Below are 21,149 nucleotides of genomic sequence, written 5' to 3'. Positions count from 1 at the left end.
AGCAAAAGAGCTAGCCACATCTTTGGATAGGAAATTCTCGCGACAGTTGCGGTATTGTTCAGTTTTAATTCTCTTGGGCTCATGAATATATGCATCTTATTGATTATTCTACAAATTATATACTTCAAGGTGCTCGCGCGAAATATGTTCTGAGTGCTGGATATATCTTTTTGAACCTTTTTATTGATAGTTGCACCTTGATTTACATTTTAAGACTATACATATTATGTTTTTGATCAACCTACTTGAGAACAGTGAGAGTTATATATGTAGATATAGTACTTGGATGTCAACTCGAAGTCGCAGGTCGCCTTACGGCGGAGAGTGCTGGCGGCTAAACAGCTTACCTAATCACTTCATACGTCGATCATCACGCCTCTTTCTTTCTTTCACTTCCATCCCTCCATCGGTCGTCGCCTTGTCGCGAAGAGAGCCCTGAAGTTCTTTTTATTCACCTTCCCTCTCTGACAGGCCGAATTATTCCGCATCCAGATCCCTTTCGCGTGTCGGCATCATGTCCACTCCAACGAATCCCTCAAACGCTCGAACCCCAACGGGACCAAATGGCGCACCGATGAGAATGCGCCGCCCAAAAGCAGCAGATCCATTGGTTCGACCCAAAAGAAGGCCTCTCCCCAAAGCAGCCACAGCTGCCGTGGGTGGCTACAGGACAGCTACCAAGACGTTGCCCTCGCGCCCATCGGAGTCTGCCAACGTTTTCCAGTCAGACAGACCTATGATAGAGCTTTCAAACAATAATATGTCGGCAAACGGATTCAGTGGACCTCTACTCAGCGACAAATACTTTGACTATCCGGTTGTGACAACAAAGCGAGCTCTACTGGAGGGAATGAAGCACCATGTTGCACGATTTGCCTCGAAGAAAAGCGTGGACCCACGCGATGAATCTCAGTTTACACGACCAGTTCGACTTCACCGCCGGGACCCGCGTTCGCGAACACAAGATTCGAATTCGGGCAGAACCGAGGTGGATGGCGAGCCGATGGATGCAGCCGAACGTGAAGCATATGATGCCAGGAAAGATGCACGCGAGAAAGAGCGCGCTCAGAACCTAGCTCAGATTGCTCCTGCGCTTGGATCAACTTCGAAACGACCAAACGCCCCCAAACAGAAGACACAGCAAGTTTTCAAGTCAGACATGACACCCGAGGAGATCGCCAGAGCCAGAATCAAGTACGAAGAGGCTTTGCCATGGCACTTGGAAGATTTTGATAACCAGCACACCTGGGTAGGAAACTACGAAGCTGCTTTGTCCGAAACACACGCAGTGTTCATTTTGGACAATGGCAAGATGCGAATGGTTCCGGCCGAGAAGTGGTACAAATTCAGTGCCAAGAGCAACTTCAAGGCGTTGACGATTGAGGAAGCCGAGAAATTCATGGCCAAGAGAGTGAAAGACCCGCGTTGGTTCATGGAAAAGCAGCAGCAATTGGAACAAGAGAAAGAAATGGAAACCTGGGGCAAGCAGCGGAAAGTCTACGCCGGAAAGCAAGGCATACAGGCGGGCAAAGGCGAGGGACTGGAGGCTGGCGAAATGGACTTTGAAGAGGATCGATTCGCAGACGATGAGGAGCATGATGACCTCTTCAACGAAGACGAGGATGCAAAAGAGGCCGAAAAGAGAATCAAAGAAGACCAGCTCAAAGCGAACGTGTTCAATCTGAAGGATGAGAAGGAGTACGACGCAGAAGAAGTTCGAGAGAAGCGAGAGCGTGAGGCTCGACGTGTGCTGGGTAAGGGCGTGCGTAAGGCGCTGAAGAAGAGAGAAAGAAACTACGATTACAGCAGTGGCTCGGATGTCAATCCATACTCGGACGAGGAGGTGGGTCGTGAACATCATCACATTATATTGATTTGATCTAACTGTGTGCAGAGCTCCGATGACAGCGAGACAGAGCGTGCCAAGGAAGAAGAGCGGAAGAAGGCAGAAGAGGAAAAGAATCAGAAAGAGTCTGGAACCTCCACCAAGGGCACCAATACGCCCTCCGGTCGACCCAAACACACAGATGCCCTGAAGAAAGCGGCTGGATCTCGGAAGAGACTTGGGTCGCCGAACGCCTCCGATGCCAGCGGTACCGATACCTCTCGAAAGAAGGCCAAAAACATGCACTCCGCTACATCCCAGCCTCCATCGCGTCCAATTTCACCATCGGTCATGCAAGTATGTGTAAAATGTTTTCAAGTGGCCCATATCGTTCATATAAACTAACCATGCTAGACTGGCAAGAAACGTGTTCGAAACATTCCTCCTGGTGGCGCTGGATCTGGCAGTGATGTCGACACTGGTGCCGGATCTGGAGCAGAAATGACTGAAAGTGGCAAGATCAAGAAGTTGAAACTCAACCCTCCCACAGGTTCTCGTTCTGGCACCCCGCAAGGCTCCCGGGCTGCTAGTCCCATGGCAGGTGGCCGAGTACCTGGAAGTCGTGCCAGCAGCCCCGAAGGTCTGAAACACCAGGGTGGTGTGTCGACTCCGAGTTCCGGCAATCAGACTTTCCCAACTTCTGGAGAAATCCACGCGGCGATTCCAGCAACCGGCATTCTTAGTGGTGATCTCTTGAAGATATTCCGTCCTCGCATTGGCGAATCTAAGGAGAATCATCGGAAGTTCATCGCAATTGTCAGGGGTGTTAGTGTTTACGGCAAGGAAGATCGAATGCTGCGCCCAGGCACATTGAAGGGAAATGGAAATTGAGCATGGCAAATAGCTTTTAGTAACAATACTTCTAACGTCTTTGCATCTATTTCCAATTCGGGGGTAGAGTATAAGGAATGTCACTTATTCAGAAGATAACATAATATTAAAACTGGGAAACTAAAATAATTCATTTACATGCACATAAAACTCCAATGCTTTGAGACATATCACATAATGACCCAATGAAAAAAACAAGGTCTATCAAGAACATTATAGAGGGGGAATCAACAAAGATGAATAAATCATTTTTCAACATTGGTGTTACCCTCCTCGTACTTCTCCCAGTTGGCCAGGATAGAAGCAATGCGGGGGGAGTTGGTGAGCTTGTAGACATCTTCGAAGTACTCCTTGGTGATCTCGAAGGGACGGGCCGTCACGTTGGGGATGTACTTTCCGATCAGCTTGCTGGGGTCAATGGTGGTCTTGTTGATCTTCTTCAGCAAGAAAGAACGGAAAGGCTTGACACCAGAGCGCAAGAAGGTACTGTGGAAGGGCACATCGATACCCTTGAGGGGGATTGTGGCGAAACCACGCTCCAACTGGATAGGACGGGGCTTGGCCTCGGTCTGCTTGACACATTCCTGGATGATGCTGACCAAGTGCTCCTTGACATCCTCCAGAGACATGCTCTCCATGAGGGCAGGGATGTCAATGTTCTGCGCCTTCAGGAAGTTCAGCAGGTTGGTGAGACAGTCAAGAGCACGGAGGTCGCCAGCAGCAACGTATTGCATGTTGGCGACGTTGTAGTTGACAATCTCCAACAACCAGCCGGTTGTCTCAGCAATGACCTCGACAACGTACTGCAGGGCCTGCTCATTGAAGGTCTTGGAGATACGGCTGGGGTTGACAGCGCACATGGAGTAGTTGGAGCGACCTTGCTCATCACGCTCGACGGCAACTTGCATGGTAAGACCGCGGTAGAACACAACAGACACCAAGCTCTCAATGGGCATGACATCGGCCAGAGCGGCTAAGGCAGAGTATTCACCGAGAGAGTGACCAGCGAAGCTGCTGTCACGCTGGACCAAGCCCTTGGAACGCATGTCTTCGAAGCTGGCCTTCTCCATCAGAGTCAAAGCAGGCTGAGTAAACTGAGTGGCGGAGAGCAGACCGGTTGGAGAGCGGTAAGTGTAGGAAGCGGTGTTCTCATCGACCTCTTTGAAGATCTTCTCAGACTTGATAGATCCGTCCGCATTCACCGACTCGAAGGTCATCGCCATGTAGTTCTGGCGGATCGCCTTACCACGAGGACCACCGAAATACACAGTGAGTTCCTTGGGGTTGTTCTTGACAATGTCGATGATGGACAGACCGTAGTTCTCCATGAAGTGGCGATCAGCGCGATCCCAAACCTCCTGAGCAACCGGGCTGCTTCCATAGAGCTCCATACCCATGCCCTGTTCTTGTGAACCCTGACCGGTGAAGACATAGGAGGTGACTGGCTGCTCGACCTCTGCCTCGCCCTGAAGAACCTTGTCCTCGGTCTCCTTGTTGAGGGCCTCGACTTTGATGATCTTGCGACCAGCAATCATACCAACGTGTTGAAGCTTCACGGTAATCATGTCGTTGGGCAGAACCATGCCAACCAGCGATACCTGGAAGCCACGAACACGGCCAATGTTGTTCTCGGCAGCCCAGGTCTCGACAAGGCTGCGAACAGCGGCACTGCTGTACATGCCGTGGGTGATAGTTCCAGGAAGGTTGGCGTAGCTAGAGAAGACACGCGACACGTGAATGGGGTTATAATCACCGGAGACACGAGCATAGGTCTCGTTGGAGGCGGGGGCGCGCAGCTCCAGAGCGGTCTTGCCACTGAGAGGGATGGGATTTTCGAAGTACACCGGTTGCTCAATGGAGGTTCCGTTACGCTGGAGGTAGTCAATGACAGGGTTACCATGAGAGTCACCGGCCTCATATTCAACGGACGCAACCTGAATGACCTCCTTGGTAGGCAGCTCAAGGAGAGCCTGGCCAATGGTCTGGACGTTGCTGAAGACGGTGGCGTTCTTGAAACGAATCAAGCTCTGCAGACGGAAAGTCAGGGTCTGACCGAGGAGCTCGGTGTCAGAGTCGTCCATGCGGAACCACTCCTTCGAGCGGAGGATGGCAACATCGCGGCTGGTGGCAAGGTGGACTTGCATGGGGACCTCATCCTTGCGCTGGAACGTGTTCTCGAAATCGGTGTAGGCACCCCGGTAGAGGAACTGACTGGTCACATGCATGATAGCCTTGCCCTCACGCTTGATGGTGCCGCAAACCTCGACCATCTTACCAGACTCCTGGTTGATGACGGCATTGATCTGGGCAGTAGTGTCCAGGACATCACCGACCTTGAGGGGTTGGGCGCCAGGAACCATCTTGAAGCCGTTAGACAGGTGGACCAGCTTTAGCAGATCTCCATCAATGGTGCGAGGGAATATGGGCTTGGTGATAGCCTTCCAGCCTGCAACGATAGCAAAGTCCATGGGGGCAAAGACCTCCTTGCCAGGACGATCAACGAAGGCCTCACCGGTGTTGCCAACGGCGTGAACAAAGTCGGCAACAGCCTGAGAAGTGATGGTCTCACGGCCACCGTTGAATGTGGCAGTGGTGGGTGTGTCGAAGGGCACGTCCTTGTTGCCAAACCAGATACGGTAATAGAACTCCTTGATGCGGTCGTTGCGATCACCCATAACTTCACGGATAGGAGCGTATCCTGTCTCGGGGTGGTAAGTGAACAGGAAGTTCAGAGGAACAACACCGTTCTCGGCGGTGCGGCCCTCGAAGAGAGTGAGGCTGATCTGTCCGTTCTCGGTGACCTTGGCCTCAACAGTCTTGACAAGCTTGCCAGACTGGTAGGGCTCGCGCACGCTGATAACAGTCTTGGCAGGGTCGTTGGGATTGGAGATCTCAACGAGCATGCCCGTCGTAGGAGCCATGATGCGCTTCATAGGGTTGGTCTGGAAGCGGTGACCCTGAACGTAGACATCAGCCAAGAAAAGAGCGTGTCTCCAGGAGTAGACGCTGCCGGCAAGAAGACCCAGCCAGCGGTCAAGGTCTGGCAGGACCGCAGAGGGAGAAGAAGACAGGCGGAAGCTGATCTTGTTTGACTCCTCAGAGATGGTGAGACCATCGATTTCTGGCTCGGTCTCTGTGTTCAGAAGCTGTCCACCGAAGTACTCAATGACAGGAATCTTTGACTTGTCACCACCGTAGACATCACGCAGAAGGCCTTGGATGTGGCCCTGGTGAACACCGTCAAGAATATCCTGGACAGGCTCATCAATGATGTTGGAGAAGTGAGCAGCCATCGGACCCTGAAGAATACAGGTACGGCCGACATCCTGATCAACAACAGCCTCAAGATCCTCACTCTGCCAAAGAGAATCCTTCTTGAAGAAGAACTCAAAGTTCTCATCAAGAACGGGAACAAAGGGCACGGGCTTCTGACCGCGACGCTGGCAAAGAAGCAGGAAGTGCTGCACATCCTGGGCGTTGATCAACTGATCAGCAGCTGCGGGATAGGCAGCAAGAATGTTGTCAACAGCAGGATAGGGTGTATCGAGGTCAGAGTAGCTCTGGAGCAGCGATGCTTGGCCCTCGGCAGTGGTGAAGCGCTCCTCAACACGGCGGAGGAAGTCGCCAGCCAACCGCTTGAGCGAGGGATCGATCCAGCGAGACTCGTGCTTGATGTACATGAGGTCGACCATGCGGTGAACGACCTCGGTGTAAGTCATGTCCTCCAGATCGACAGCCTCGCCAGCAGTGTTGCGACCGAACCAAACCTTGTGGAAGTCATCATTGAGCTTCTTGATGATGTAGTTCCGCTGCTTCTTCAGTTCGGGGACACGCTTGGCCTTGTCGAGCTTGAAGATCTTCTGGTCCATTTCCTGCCAGAACAGAACACCACGAGTGGCGAGCTTATGGATGGGCTCACCCATCTCAGACAGAACAGTGATCACACCACCAGTGGGCTTCTGGTAAGTCTTCTCCCATTCCTCATCGGCCACACCAGGGGCCTCGGCGATCGCCTTTTTGGCGTTGTACGAAGTGTGGGCCTCCTTGGCGATCATCATGCGACTACCGAAGAGACAACCGTCGAAGGGCATGGGAGGGTAACCGAACTTAGCGGACCAACTACCAGAGAGGTAGGGGTAAGTATCCTCAGAGCCACCGAAACCACTGCCAGCAACAAGCACGATGTTGTCCTGCTTGCGGATACGACTGTACATCTGGAGCACGGGCTGGTGGAAGTCCTCGAAGGAGTGGTGGCCACCACCACGGCCACCGGTCCACTGAAGGATGATGGGGAACTTGGGGTTGGCCTTGGCAACATTGATGACTTGCTGGATAGCGTCGACGGAACCGGGCTTGAAGGCGATGTGCTTGATACCCAGAGTCTCAATGTACTCGTTGGCGACTTCAATGGAGGGCACACCGGCACCGATGGTCAGACCCTCGATGGGAACGCCCTCGGCGCGCAACCGACCAATGAGAGGGATTTGCCAGGCCATGGCGCGAGGGTTCACATAGATCAAATTGATGGTGATACCACGTCCAGGAGGGATGGCCTTCTCGATTTTAGTGATAGCCTCGGTCATAGTCTTGGCGTTGTAGTAGCCACCACCAGCCAGCTCAATGTGGTAACCAGCATTCATAGTAGCAGCCACAAAGTCCCAAGCGACGGTCGTGGGGGTCATACCAGCGACCATCACTGGAGGAATACCCAACAGACGACTCATCTTGGTGTCAACATAAGTTTGACCTGTAGAGGTCTGGGTAAGGCGAGGACCATGTTCCTTGACCCAATCCACGGCAAATTTGACCGAATGTTCATCACGGTCAAAGAGCTCGGGCTTGTAGCCAACTTCAGCGTTGGTTCCATCCATTTCACCAGCGAGAATGACACGGACACCAGTACCGTCCTTGTTTCTGTTGGTCAACACACCAAGACCGGAGATACCGCCGGGTCCAAAGTCAAGGATGTGGGTAGCACCGGGGAAAACGGTAGCCTGCTCCCAGTTGACCGCATCATGAGTGATCATGCGAACCAACGAGGGAACAACATTCTCGTCACCGAGCTGACGCAGGTCCTCTCCGGTCTTGGTGTGGAAGACAGGGATCACCAGAGACTTGGCGGGCATATCAACATCCTCCAGATCTTCGATAATACGATCATAGGCCGATGAGAGGTACTGGCTGTGGAAAGGAGCAGTGATAGGGAGGAAACGGTTGACGAAGCGGACCTTTCGCTGAGTGAAAGGCACCCTGTTCTGATCGAGTCCGGTAGCGGCCTTGACCTTGCGCAGGCGGAGGTTCAGACCGTAAAGCGAGATAGGGGGACCAGTCACGACAAAGTTACGAGCGCTGTTGACCAGGGAGACGGAGATGTGTCGGTCCTCAGGCAAATGTTGGTTGGTAGCATCAATGTGTTCCTGAACGGCGGTGAGAGAGAGATCGCGGATGGACAGCATAGGGGTAGGGGTACCCTCGCCGTTCTCAATCGAGTCCTGGAGAACAGACGGGGCGATAGAGGTGCGGGGATAAGCCTGTTGACTGCGCAGACCAATCCAGAACAGCATAGTCAAAGCGTTCCGGGCGGCTTTGCGGAAGGAGTCCCAGCTGGTGGCAGTAGCAATAGCTGCAGCGGTCACCACACCCTGGGAGTGACCCGTTGTACCCAGGAATCGCTCCAAAATATCACCGGGTTGGCGACCCAGGACTTTGCAGGTGACTGTGTAGTGGGCCAATTGAACCAAACCGATCAACGGCAGACTGACGGGAGCGGAGACCAGATAATCGATGTCGGGCTGTGCGTCCCGATCCTGCAACCACTGCATTATATCCAAGCCCTTGGGGTAGAGCTTGCTAGCTTCGGGCTCGTGGGAGAGGGATTTAAGCAACTCAGCGGAGTCCGTGATCAGCTCCTCGACGAAAGAAGGGTAGGTGGTGTAAATGTCGCGCAATTCATCAAAGTATTCCTCGATGTTGCCCTGACCACCGAACACGGAGTAGATCCCTGCGGCCTCGTCAGATGCCGCCCGGAACAGGGCCGAGTCGTAGGGCTTGGTGGGCCGGCCCGCAGCAGCTCGCCCAGCGTAGTATGCCTCGACGACTTGGTTCTTCTTAGCAACGATTCCGGGGAGCGCAGCTGCCACGGCGTGAACGTCGTTACCGCGCATAAAGGCACGCTCAAATTCATTCATGACGAGCTTCAGGACATCCAAATAGTTGCCTTGTGCATCATCTTCATCATCCAGCTCGTGGGCCACATGACCAATGTAGCGGGCAACCAGCTCGGTCACTGATGAAGGCTCATCATCTTGGGCCAATTCGTCTGTAGGCTCGGGTAAAGAGGCGGTGAAGCTATCTTTCAACTGAGATGCATGGAAATGAAGCGAAGTAGGAACGAGGAAAGAGAACTCGAGGGAGCCATGCGAGAGGATAAGAGGGCGGAGAGATTGAGAGGATCGAGGGGTGTTGATCCCGGTCTGGGGACCGGTTGATGTGCCGTACATGATTGGTCTCTCTTTATGTTCGTGAATGTATGTAAAAAAGGGAGAGAAGAAGAGAGATCAGGACCCTAAATTAAGAGAGGGGGGTTTTCCTGAAAGTTGTTGTCAATTGAGAGTAGCGTTTTGGTGGAGGGATTTTGTACTGACTGATTTTAAACCTCTTGTGATTTTCTTAAGTCCTGAGGGTCCGGGGAGACAGGTTGGGGGGTATTATCAAGGGAATAAAGAAAAGAAAAGGCCAAACACAAATTTGAACAGATATACAAATAAAAAATAGAAAGGGTAGAAGATCCAAAGCAATTGGAAGACTTAGGGAGTGAAGCAATAAGGAAAGGAAAAAAAAAAGATCCGCTGTTGAACTGCAAGTAGCTCAAAGTAGCTTAGCGCGACATCAGACCCGCCCCAATGGGTTGTGACTTGGGTTGAACCCGTTGAGGATTGAGAATTACATCCATTTTACATACATACAGGTATTTTTTTTACTGCATTTTCAGAACTAGTTACATATATCTATACAATCTATCTGTCTATATATATTATATAATATTAAAATTATTCTTCAAACTATACGAACTATACTTATTATCATCTGATTTCTAAGGTGGTGACTTTATGTTGGGATCTCTAATTTATTCATATCCTATAGGATCTCAAGTATAATTAAGCTGTCAAACGATCCGCGCATTGCCGCATACTACTACGTACTTACTTATTTAGTAGATCTGCCTGGAACCACCCCAACAACCCTCACCAAATTCATTTCTCATCCCATTCCTCCGAATCTCGCTGGTCAATTCTATTCTACCTAAGAGATACCTATTATTCTTGGACTTCCCTTTTTTCCCCTCTTCATTTTTCTTTTGATTTCATTCACAATTTAAATCTGGGGTGAGTGGTACCTTTTTGTTTTTGTCTTTTTCTTTTCCTGGTGCTTCGGTATTGAATTGGTATCAAAAGCTGTGGGAAAATTACCATCCGGTATTATTGGATACCGCATCTCTTATCCTTCCCACCTTTTTTTCCCTTCTCTCTTTCTTTGGGAATTGCCTTAGGGACTTACACTGACAATTGCTCATAGGATTGACCTCCTATTCTAATCTTCTCTTTTTCCCCCTCAATATTCCTCTACATATTCTTTTTTACCACTCTTCCTCGCCTGGCCATTCGACGAATTCCGTCCAGGACGTGTGTCCCTAATTCCGTCTTTCTGTTTAATCAATTGATACCCATATCTTTCTCACCATGCGTCCGGAAGTTGAACAAGAGCTCGCCCACACTTTGTTGGTGGAGCTACTTGCCTACCAGTTCGCCTCTCCCGTTCGATGGATCGAAACCCAGGATGTGATCCTCGCCGAACAGCGCACCGAGCGCATTGTTGAAATCGGTCCTGCAGATACTCTTGGAGGAATGGCACGACGGACACTAGCCTCCAAGTATGAGGCTTATGATGCCGCTACTTCAGTTCAGCGCCAGATTCTCTGCTATAATAAGGACGCCAAGGAAATCTACTACGATGTTGACCCCGTGGAGGACGAGCCCGAGCCCACCCCGGAGGTCACTTCCTCCCCTGCATCAGCACCGGCTGCTGCCCCTGCAGCTGGAGCCCCTCCCCCCCACCTCCGAGTGCAGGCCCCGCTGCCGCAGTGGAAGATGCTCCCGTCACAGCAGTCGATATACTGCGTACACTGGTTGCCCAAAAGTTAAAGAAAGGCCTCGCAGATGTGCCATTGTCAAAAGCCATTAAGGATCTTGTTGGAGGTAGGTTATTTATGCTATTGGTAAAAAATACATTGCTGATCACCAAAAAAAAAACAGGCAAGTCCACATTACAGAATGAAATCCTTGGTGATCTGGGTAAGGAGTTCGGCTCCACGCCAGAGAAACCCGAGGATGTCCCGCTTGACGAGCTTGGTGCCTCCATGCAGGCCACTTTCAACGGCCAATTGGGAAAGCAGTCCTCTTCCCTCATCGCCAGAATGGTCTCTTCTAAGATGCCTGGTGGCTTCAACATCACCTCTGTTAGAAAATATTTGGAAACTCGGTGGGGTTTGGGATCTGGCCGCCAGGACGGTGTGCTCCTCCTTGCCCTCACTATGGAACCGGCTGCCCGTCTGGGAGCGGAAGCCGATGCCAAGGTTTACCTTGACGACGTTGCCAACAAGTATGCTGCCAGCGCCGGAGTCAACCTTTCGGCTCCCGTTGCTGGTGGTGATAGCGGCGGTGGCGGCGGTGGTATGGTGATGGACCCTGCTGCCATCGATGCCCTGACCAAGGATCAACGCGCTCTGTTCAAGCAGCAGCTCGAGATTATTGCCCGCTACCTCAAGATGGATCTTCGTGGTGGCGAGAAGGCCTATGTCACCTCCCAGGAGACTCAAAAGGCGCTGCAGGCTCAGCTGGACTTATGGCAGGTAGAGCACGGTGACTTCTACGCCTCGGGCATTGAGCCCTCATTCGACCAGCTGAAGGCCCGTGTTTACGACTCCTCGTGGAACTGGGCTCGTCAAGATGCCTTGAGCATGTACTACGATATTATCTTTGGCCGCCTCCAGGTTGTGGACCGCGAAATTGTCAGCCAGTGTATCCGCATCATGAACCGCTCCAACCCCCTCCTTCTCGATTTCATGCAGTACCACATCGACAACTGCCCCGCTGACCGTGGCGAGACCTACCAGCTGGCTAAGGAACTCGGCCAGCAGCTCATTGAGAACTGCCGTGAAGTTCTCGAAGTTGCCCCTGTTTACAAAGACGTTGCTGTCCCCACTGGTCCTCAAACCACCATTGATGCCCGTGGCAACATTAGCTACAAGGAGACTCCTCGGACCAGCGCCCGCAAGCTCGAGCACTACGTCAAGCACATGGCCGATGGAGGCCCTATTTCCGAGTACAGCAACCGAACCAAGGTCCAGAACGACCTCAAGAATGTGTACAAGCTTATCCGCAAGCAGCATCGCCTCTCCAAATCGTCGCAGATCCAGTTTGATACTTTGTACAAGGATGTTGTGCACGCCCTTGGCATGAATGAGAGCCAGATTTTACCCCAGGAGAACGGCCACGCCAAGAAGGGTGGCCGTAACGGCCCCAAGCACACTCCCGCTCGCCCCGGCAAGGTTGAGACTATTCCCTTCCTTCACTTGAAGAAGAAGACCGACCACGGCTGGGACTACAACAAGAAGCTCACTGGCATCTATTTGAATGTAATGGAGTCCGCCGCCAAGAACGGTCTCAGCTTCCAGGGCAAGAACGTTCTCATGACTGGCGCAGGTGCCGGCTCCATTGGTGCCGAGGTCTTGCAGGGCCTGATCAGTGGTGGTGCCAAGGTAATTGTCACTACCAGTCGCTTCTCGCGTGAGGTCACCGAATACTACCAGGCCATGTACGCCCGCTACGGTGCTCGTGGCTCCCAGCTGGTTGTCGTGCCCTTCAACCAGGGTAGCAAGCAGGATGTTGAGGCTTTGATTGAATACATCTACGACGCCAAGAAGGGTCTTGGCTGGGATCTAGACTTTGTCGTTCCTTTTGCCGCCATTCCCGAGAACGGCCGGGAGATCGACTCTATTGACTCCAAGTCGGAACTGGCTCACCGTATCATGCTGACCAACCTGCTCCGTCTTCTGGGTTCTATCAAGACCCACAAGCAGGCCCATGGCTTCGAGACCCGCCCCGCTCAGGTCATCCTGCCCTTGTCCCCTAACCACGGTACTTTCGGTAATGACGGCTTGTACTCCGAGTCCAAGCTTGCTCTGGAGACTCTCTTCAACCGCTGGTACTCCGAGAATTGGAGCCACTACCTCACTATCTGTGGTGCCGTCATTGGCTGGACCCGTGGCACTGGTCTCATGGGTGGCAATAACATGGTTGCCGAAGGTGTCGAGAAGCTGGGTGTCCGCACCTTCTCCCAGCAGGAGATGGCTTTCAACCTTCTTGGTCTGATGTCTCCTGCCATTGTCAACCTTTGTCAGCTCGATCCCGTCTTCGCCGATCTCAACGGTGGTCTTCAATTCATCCCCGATCTCAAGGGCTTGATGACCAAGCTTCGCACCGACATCATGGAAACCAGCGATGTCCGCCAGGCTGTCATCAAGGAGACTGCCATCGAGCACAAGGTTGTCAACGGCGAGGACAGCGGTGTGTTGTACAAGAAGGTCGTCGCAGAGCCCCGTGCCAACATTAAGTTCGAGTTCCCCAACCTACCTGACTGGGAGAAGGAAGTCAAGCCTCTCAACGAGTCTCTCAAGGGCATGGTTAACCTGGACAAGGTTGTGGTTGTCACCGGTTTCTCTGAGGTGGGTCCTTGGGGTAACTCTCGCACCCGCTGGGAGATGGAGTCCAAGGGCAAGTTCTCCCTGGAGGGCTGCGTCGAGATGGCCTGGATCATGGGTCTAATCAAGCACCACAACGGTCCCCTCAAGGGCAAGGCCTACTCCGGCTGGGTTGATGCCAAGACTGGCGATCCTGTCGACGATAAGGATGTCAAGCCCAAATATGAGAAGCACATCCTGGAACACACTGGTATTCGTCTCATCGAGCCCGAGCTCTTCAAGGGTTATGACCCCAAGAAGAAGCAGCTTCTCCAGGAGATCGTCATCCAGGAGGACCTCGAGCCCTTCGAGTCTTCCAAGGAGACTGCCGAGGAATTCAAGCGTGAGCACGGAGACAAGGTCGAGATCTTCGAGATCCCCGAGTCTGGCGAGTATACCGTTCGCCTTCGCAAGGGCGCCACTATGCTCATCCCCAAGGCGCTTCAATTCGATCGCCTTGTCGCTGGTCAGGTCCCCACTGGCTGGGACGCTAGCCGCTATGGTATCCCCGATGATATCATCGAGCAGGTCGATCCTGTCACTCTCTTTGTTTTGGTCTGCACTGCTGAGGCTATGCTATCCGCTGGTATCACCGACCCCTACGAGTTCTACAAGTATGTCCACCTTTCCGAGGTTGGTAACTGTATAGGTTCCGGTATTGGTGGTACCCACGCTCTGCGTGGCATGTACAAGGACCGCTTCTTAGATAAGCCCCTGCAGAAGGATATCTTGCAGGAGTCTTTCATCAACACCATGAGTGCTTGGGTCAACATGTTGCTCCTTTCTTCCACTGGTCCTATCAAGACCCCCGTCGGTGCTTGTGCCACAGCTGTCGAGTCTGTTGACATCGGTTACGAGACCATTGTCGAGGGCAAGGCCCGTGTTTGCTTTGTCGGTGGTTTCGATGACTTCCAGGAGGAGGGCTCTTACGAGTTCGCCAACATGAAGGCCACCAGCAATGCTGAAGATGAGTTCGCCCACGGTCGTACCCCTCAGGAGATGTCTCGCCCCACTACTACCACCCGTGCTGGCTTCATGGAGTCCCAGGGTTGCGGTATGCAACTGATCATGACTGCTCAGCTTGCTCTCGACATGGGTGTCCCCATCCACGGTATCATTGCCCTGACCACCACCGCCACTGACAAGATCGGACGCTCCGTTCCTGCTCCCGGCCAAGGTGTCCTGACCACCGCCCGTGAGAATCCCGGCAAGTTCCCATCCCCTCTTCTGGATATCAAGTACCGCCGCCGTCAATTGGATCTTCGTAAGAAGCAGATCAAAGAGTGGCAAGAATCCGAACTGCTCTACCTCCAGGAGGAGGCCGACGCCATGAAGGCTCAGAGCGATGAGACCTTCAACGAGGCCGAGTACTTGCAGGAGCGTGCTCAACACATCGAGCGTGAGGCCATCCGCCAGGAGAAAGATGCTCAGTATAGCCTGGGCAACAACTTCTGGAAGCAGGACTCTCGCATTGCTCCCCTCCGTGGTGCTCTGGCCACTTGGGGTCTTACTGTCGATGACATCGATGTTGCTTCTTTCCACGGTACCTCGACTGTCGCCAACGACAAGAACGAGTCCGATGTCATTTGCCAGCAGATGAAGCACCTTGGACGTACCAAGGGTAACGCATTGATGGGAATTTTCCAGAAGTACCTCACTGGTCACCCCAAGGGTGCTGCCGGTGCTTGGATGTTCAACGGCTGCTTGCAGGTCTTGGACAGTGGTCTCGTTCCAGGCAACCGTAACGCCGACAACGTTGACAAGGTTATGGAGAAGTTCGACTACATCGTCTACCCCAGCCGCAGCATCCAGACCGATGGTGTCAAGGCATTCTCCGTCACGTCCTTCGGTTTCGGTCAGAAGGGTGCTCAGGTCATTGGTATCCACCCCAAGTACCTGTACGCCACTCTTGACCAGGCTCAATACCAGGCCTACAAAACCAAGGTCGAAGCTCGCCAGAAGAAGGCCTACCGTTACTTCCACAACGGCCTGATCAACAACAGCATCTTCGTTGCCAAGAACAAGGCTCCTTACGAGGATGACCTCCAGAGCAAGATCTTCCTGAACCCCGACTACCGTGTGGCTCTCGACAAGAAGACCTCTGAGCTCAAGTACTCCTCCGCTTCCCCCGAAACTAAGAAGTCCGAGGCCACTCGTCAGACCGTTGAGTCCCTCGCCAAGGCCAACGCCGCCGAGAACTCCAAAATCGGTGTTGACGTCGAGCACATCGATTCCGTCAACATTGAGAACGAGACTTTTGTCGAGCGCAACTTCACTCAGAGTGAACAGGACTACTGTCGCAAGGCTCCCTCCCCCCAGTCCTCGTTCGCAGGCCGATGGAGCGCCAAGGAGGCTGTCTTCAAGTCTCTCGGCGTCAGCAGCAAGGGTGCCGGTGCCGCTTTGAAGGATATTGAAATTGGAGTTGATGCCAACGGCGCTCCCACTGTAAAAGTAAGCACAATCTTATTCATCCTGACATTCAATGTTCAGCAAAACTGACATATTTCTTAGCTCCATGGTGCGGCCGCTACCGCCGCTAAAGATGCCGGCGTCAAGCAGGTCAGCGTCAGCATCAGCCACAGCGACTCGCAAGCTGTTGCCGTTGCTGTGTCGCAGTTCTAAGCCTCATGTGTCGTGTCGTGTTCTTGTCCTTTTTTCTCTCTTTTCCTGTTCGCATATAGATCCTCGAGGCAACATCCTGTCTTGAGTTGAGACGTAATGATTGTGATTTATGGTTTTAGATTCCGAGCCGGCTTCGTCTCCTGGCTCGTTGTGTTTATAATGGGAGTAATGACATTCTATTTCATTTTTTTCAATTCAATACCGTTTTTCTCACTCAAGTCAACTCTCTGCCTACAACTCAACAATGTATCCGGAGTGTAGAAACTAGTTTATCCATGGAAATCATGAATTAAATGTGATTGACCAAGGGGAAAAGGTGACTATTTGCAATTGACGATGATTGGTTCTATGCAACTTCACCTAGCTCTAATGCATTTGAACTAGTAGATCAAGAAATTATTATGTACAATTGAAAATACCAAGATTAACGACCCGCACGGCTGAGAGGACCCCAGTTAGCACGAGGATTAAGCTGGTATCGCACAAGTCGCTTTTTAGTATGCGTGGCAGAAACCTCACGACCAAGATCACCATCAAAGACCACTTCAAGGGTACTGGGATGAGGTGGCTTCGAAGCCTGGGAAGTAGCAGGCTCCTTCGCCGACTGATCCACCGGCTCAGAATGAGCAACGTCGGGAAGAGTTTGAGCAGAAGCGATGCGCTGCACCGAGCCTTGCGATCCAGAGCGATAGAGGGCAGCCTCAACCTTCGTAACCAAGTCGGTGATATCTTTACCGGCCTCGACGGCGGACAGCAGATCCTGTTTGAGGAGGGAGAGCCTCTGGTCTTGGTGGTCTAGCTTGCGCAGGTTATCACGGCTGTTAGCCATGATTACAGCGCCAGCGGATCCGGGCTTCAGAGAGGACTCCTTAATGGGGGACTTTTGACGGACCCATTCGCGGATGATCTCCCAAATCACCGCCCAAGGGGCATCGGTGCGTACTGTGTTTGGTTTAGTGTGGCTGCGGGTTGAACGATATCCGAGATGGCTGAGAGCGCCGCGGAATTCGTCGATTGGGATGGTGGTGGTGTGGAGGACTTTTGCGAGAGCGCTGAGAGTGAAATAGAATGGGTATTTTTCACGAGTGGCGACGTCCATTCGAGGGATTATGGCTGGGTATTCGGCATTTTGTAGGTTTTCTGTCTCTGCGGGTGCATTCGCGGACTCTGCGGATGTGTCCTTTGTTTTTGAAGTTTGTTTGGGGTTAGAAGCCTCCGATGCGGAGGTCAAGTCCAAATCTTCTTCAAGGGCAGTTGTCAACATGCCCTCGATACGAGCGCAGGTCTGATATACTTCAGGATCAGCTCCTGGGAGCATATCCAAGATTTTCTGAATGAAATGAGGGTTGTGCAGCGGACCACCCCACATGGGGCCTGCAAGATGTGTCTTGGAGCCACAGTGCTCGCATTGCGGACTGGCCGAGGGTCCCTTGTTAATGCCGTGGTGGAATATCGGGTTTCCTTTCTTGTCCAATTTGCTTTTGGTGGCACCGATGAACTGTGTTGACCAAGCACCACAGCCAGCGTCACAGCTATAGACAAGCATAGTCTTACCAGAATTGAACTTGACCTGCGCAGGGGATCTATGAACCCGAACAAAGACACGAGCGTAGAAATCAATGGACAGAGACAGCAAAGGTTCAATGGCGATTCCATATTTAGACGCAGACATGACAAGAGAATTCAGAATCAATCGCAGACCACTTTCATGAGAGTGCAAGCCTTTCAGGGGGATGCCACCGTATAGAGAGAATGCCTTCTCGGAGTAGCCAGTTGAGGCCCAGACGCCAGCATCGGTGCAAGTAACACACAACAGACCACCGTCTTTAGCTCCTTGCACTGCGGCATCCAGGAATGGAGATGCGGTCCCGTATGGATCCAAATCGATCACATCGAACTTGGTGGGATTCTCATACATGTAAGCTCGAGCATCTCCCAAATTGGGTTGAATAGTTTTGAGGTTGTTGAATTCGATATTTTGTTTCATGGACTTGATGGCCGTCTCAGACAAATCATTTCCTACGACCTTTGTGACGAATGGTAGCTCCGAGGCATAGCGCAAAGCACGCAGTCCAGTTGCAGACAGAGCATCGAGAACGGTGAATTGTGGCGCGGGTGGTTGGCCATGGGTAGATGGTTGCACGGTTGTGGCAGGCTGCTCATAGAGAGGAGTTGTCTCATTGGTTTCTGGGATTTCCTTGTTGTTTGCCTTCGGAGCAGGCCTCGGGGTTTCGGTCTCGTCGTCCTCGCGCTTCCGTTTATTTTCTCCATTGCCAGTCTGTTTCTTCAATTTTTGATCTGCTTTCTGCTTTTTTTTATAATCGAGGATATGCTCGCCATATGCGCGAATGGCCAAAACACTCAGGTCACGATTAAATTGTTGGATTGGGTTGTAGAACACGGACTGAGCTTGATCGTCGGCTTTAAGATCTTTCTTGGTTCCCTTGGAGGCGGCCTCTTGTGTAGGAGGATTAAGAATATTCGCTAGTCCTTCTTTAACAACGTGGTATTGTGCTCCCTTGTATTCCACCAGGTTGGGCGGGGTGTCGGAAGTGGGATTTACCATGGTGTTGGTGGAAATGAATCGCGAAGGATGAATTGTGGATGGGGAGAAAGGAAATTGCTGGAGGAGGTTGAAGTTGTAGTCTTTTTTAGGGCATCTTATTGCTCTACTCAAAAATAACAATGAGTTCATGAAAAAAAAGCCTGAGAGCTTGTCGCAAAGAGAGACTAGAGATGTTGAAGTTTGAAATGCGAGAAAAAGATTCAATGCACGGACCATCTGTATTGATTACTGTAATATTGCTGATTATGGTAATCTCGGTATCAGAGAGGTTTTGTAGATATATACACATGTGTACATTTTAATGCATACATACGTATGCATGAATATATGTACATATATGTACCTAGTACTACAACCTTTGAAGCTTCACTTCTTAACCTACTCCTTGGCGACGATCAAAGCTCGAGCTCTTCTTTCTTCGAGTATATACAACGTTCCTTCTTTCTTGTATAGTCTCAGAAAATGAATCATTTATAGCAATTTCTAGAAACTAGCTAGAAGTTCCTTTGTGGCCCAATGTGATTGTCATTCATTAGGCAGGAATTCAATTGGAGTCCCATGTCGAACTACTGATTTGATTGCCAATTGAATCCATGCGGGGATGCCAACACGTCCGCCAAGATGAAGTGAGCAACTCATTCCACCAATTGTGAGCTTGAAATTTTCAGGGCGTGCTAGACCCGAGGTGACTTCGCAGCGTAAGCTGCATAATCAAGTCAGAAGATGCAATCGTACCGTCTATGGCACTTGACGTGGTTCATGCATACCATAGGGACCGAGCAAACTATGACCACTGTCCTCGCCGCTTCAATCGTTCGGTCTTCTTAAAATCGACCCCAGCATGTTATTTCGAGTTGTCGCGGGGCAATGGCACCTGCTTTACGTGAGGTAACCCAGACAGTCACTGAACAGTACACTACTTACGTGACCATCGTGACGCTGGGGAATTTCAAAGCCTGGCCAACATCCAACTTTGTAACACTCACGGGGGTTGAGGTGGACCCTTCTGCGACAGCTGTCGCGTCTGATACAGCAGACACTCCAGCGTGGAGCTATTCTGCAGGTACAAGCGGCGGGCTATCGAGCGGGGCCAAGGGTGCGATCGCCGGTTCAATTTTGGGTACCGCATTTCTGTTGTTACTGTTGTATTGTTGGTGTCAACGTCCTCCACGAACCCGATTCACACATCATCGTCGACGCCAATTTGTTAAGATGGCACCACCAGAACCACCCCAAGAGCCTACAGATACACCGGAGGGGGAAGTACCGAAGCGCCCAAAGAAGAAGAAGACAGTGACTATAGCACCCGAGCCTCCCAAAGAACCGAAAGATCCGAAAGATCCGAAGCGACATCATCGACAGGGCTTCTCTCCCGTTGTCAAGTTCACCACCGACATGACCTCGAAGACTACAATTGATATAAGAGAAAGCAAAAGGGAAACCCGATGCCTTTCATCATTCGGCCATTGGAGAGAGTAAAGAGTTGAGATGGGTATTTGACGACCAAAGCAATAATGATACAAGGGAGACCGCCATATACATTCCGTATAGAAAGTCTGGCGACAAGTTTCAGTAAGACTTCACTATCATCTTTCAATATTAAGATTTCTCAAAGTCTCTTCCTACTCCCATCTCAATCGTGAATAAGTAGCGGGCTAGATGTATGCCCTCGTATTGTTGTAGCAGACTACCTACAATATATACGTAATTGATCATGTACATACATATGTACCTTTAGTTGATATCTTCTGAAAATGGGATACGTTCGAGTTTTACGGACCTAGATCGGCGCCCAAGCTGCGCATAAATCAGCACTTCAAAACACCCATGTTGACCTCTGAGAACGACAGCGGGGAGACAACATGTTCGGTCGAATCTTCCTACCGCCGCAGCGTATACCCACATCCGCACCGCTCTGTTTCACGGAACACCCACCAGACGCATAAGTAGCGCGCATTGGTACTGCACAAATTAGCAATATACTACTTATCCTGAGATTCCCAAGTGCGATGCGGAGCTCAAAATGGTGGTGACCCAGTGTATGCTCCTCGCTCCGAACTGAACCTATATTTAAACATCTCCAAAATATTTTTGACGGACCTGTTCCATCGCCAGCTCTTCAGACATTGGTTGTAGGAATCTGTCAATCTCATTGACCCAAAAAGATTTTTGTGGGTTGACTTGGTGCGCAGAAGTGTATTCCCAATATGATGGATACCAACCAGCAGTTTCCCAATCAATGATACCAACAATATCATCTCCACGAACAAGAATATTGAGACTGCTAAGGTCGCCATGTGTAAATACCAAACGCCAAGTCTTGCTTTGCTGTTTGATAAGTTCCTGGATCTCAGGGCCAATCCTTGAATCAAATTCTATGCCCATGCGTAAATGCCGATGGAAGTCCTGGATGCTATTAAAGGGGCCGAAGCGCAAGGAAGGGCCCG

At 51.4% G+C, this 21,149-nt stretch overlaps 5 protein-coding genes across 5 annotated transcripts; 3 read left to right on the top strand and 2 right to left on the bottom strand.

The window, feature by feature from the left end:
* Positions 1–514: 514 nt before the first annotated feature.
* Positions 515–2,716, top strand: N7529_004399 (transcription factor IIF subunit TFG1; the record flags this gene model as incomplete). The annotated part of the gene is made up of 3 exons (XM_057239926.1): positions 515–1,843; positions 1,895–2,182; positions 2,240–2,716. 3 exons carry the CDS (start codon positions 515–517, stop codon positions 2,714–2,716), a joined length of 2,094 nt encoding a protein of 697 aa, XP_057099221.1.
* Positions 2,717–2,961: 245 nt separating this feature from the next.
* On the bottom strand, positions 2,962–9,216 carry N7529_004398 (tetrafunctional fatty acid synthase subunit FAS1; the record flags this gene model as incomplete). Its single annotated transcript, XM_057239925.1, has 1 exon — positions 2,962–9,216. One exon carries the CDS (start codon positions 9,214–9,216, stop codon positions 2,962–2,964), a length of 6,255 nt encoding a protein of 2,084 aa, XP_057099220.1.
* A 1,239-nt stretch (positions 9,217–10,455) lies between these two features.
* N7529_004397 (trifunctional fatty acid synthase subunit FAS2) lies at positions 10,456–16,136 on the top strand (the record flags this gene model as incomplete). Its single annotated transcript, XM_057239924.1, has 4 exons — positions 10,456–10,893; positions 10,914–10,971; positions 11,029–15,965; positions 16,026–16,136. 4 exons carry the CDS (start codon positions 10,456–10,458, stop codon positions 16,134–16,136), a joined length of 5,544 nt encoding a protein of 1,847 aa, XP_057099219.1.
* Positions 16,137–16,560: 424 nt separating this feature from the next.
* N7529_004396 (tRNA (guanine26-N2)-dimethyltransferase) lies at positions 16,561–18,702 on the bottom strand (the record flags this gene model as incomplete). Its single annotated transcript, XM_057239923.1, has 1 exon — positions 16,561–18,702. The coding sequence occupies one exon, from the start codon at positions 18,700–18,702 to the stop codon at positions 16,561–16,563; it is 2,142 nt and encodes a 713-aa protein (XP_057099218.1).
* An 867-nt stretch (positions 18,703–19,569) lies between these two features.
* On the top strand, positions 19,570–20,181 carry N7529_004395 (uncharacterized protein; the record flags this gene model as incomplete). The annotated part of the gene is made up of 1 exon (XM_057239922.1): positions 19,570–20,181. The coding sequence occupies one exon, from the start codon at positions 19,570–19,572 to the stop codon at positions 20,179–20,181; it is 612 nt and encodes a 203-aa protein (XP_057099217.1).
* Between the last annotated feature and the right edge of the window lie 968 nt (positions 20,182–21,149).

The sequence above is a fragment of the Penicillium soppii genome, assembly GCF_028829465.1.
Source record: "Penicillium soppii strain IBT 18220 chromosome Unknown utg000004l, whole genome shotgun sequence".
NCBI lineage: Eukaryota > Fungi > Ascomycota > Eurotiomycetes > Eurotiales > Aspergillaceae > Penicillium > Penicillium soppii.
Note: the sequence above shows the minus strand (reverse complement) of the source record. Positions and strands in the feature narration are given on the sequence as shown.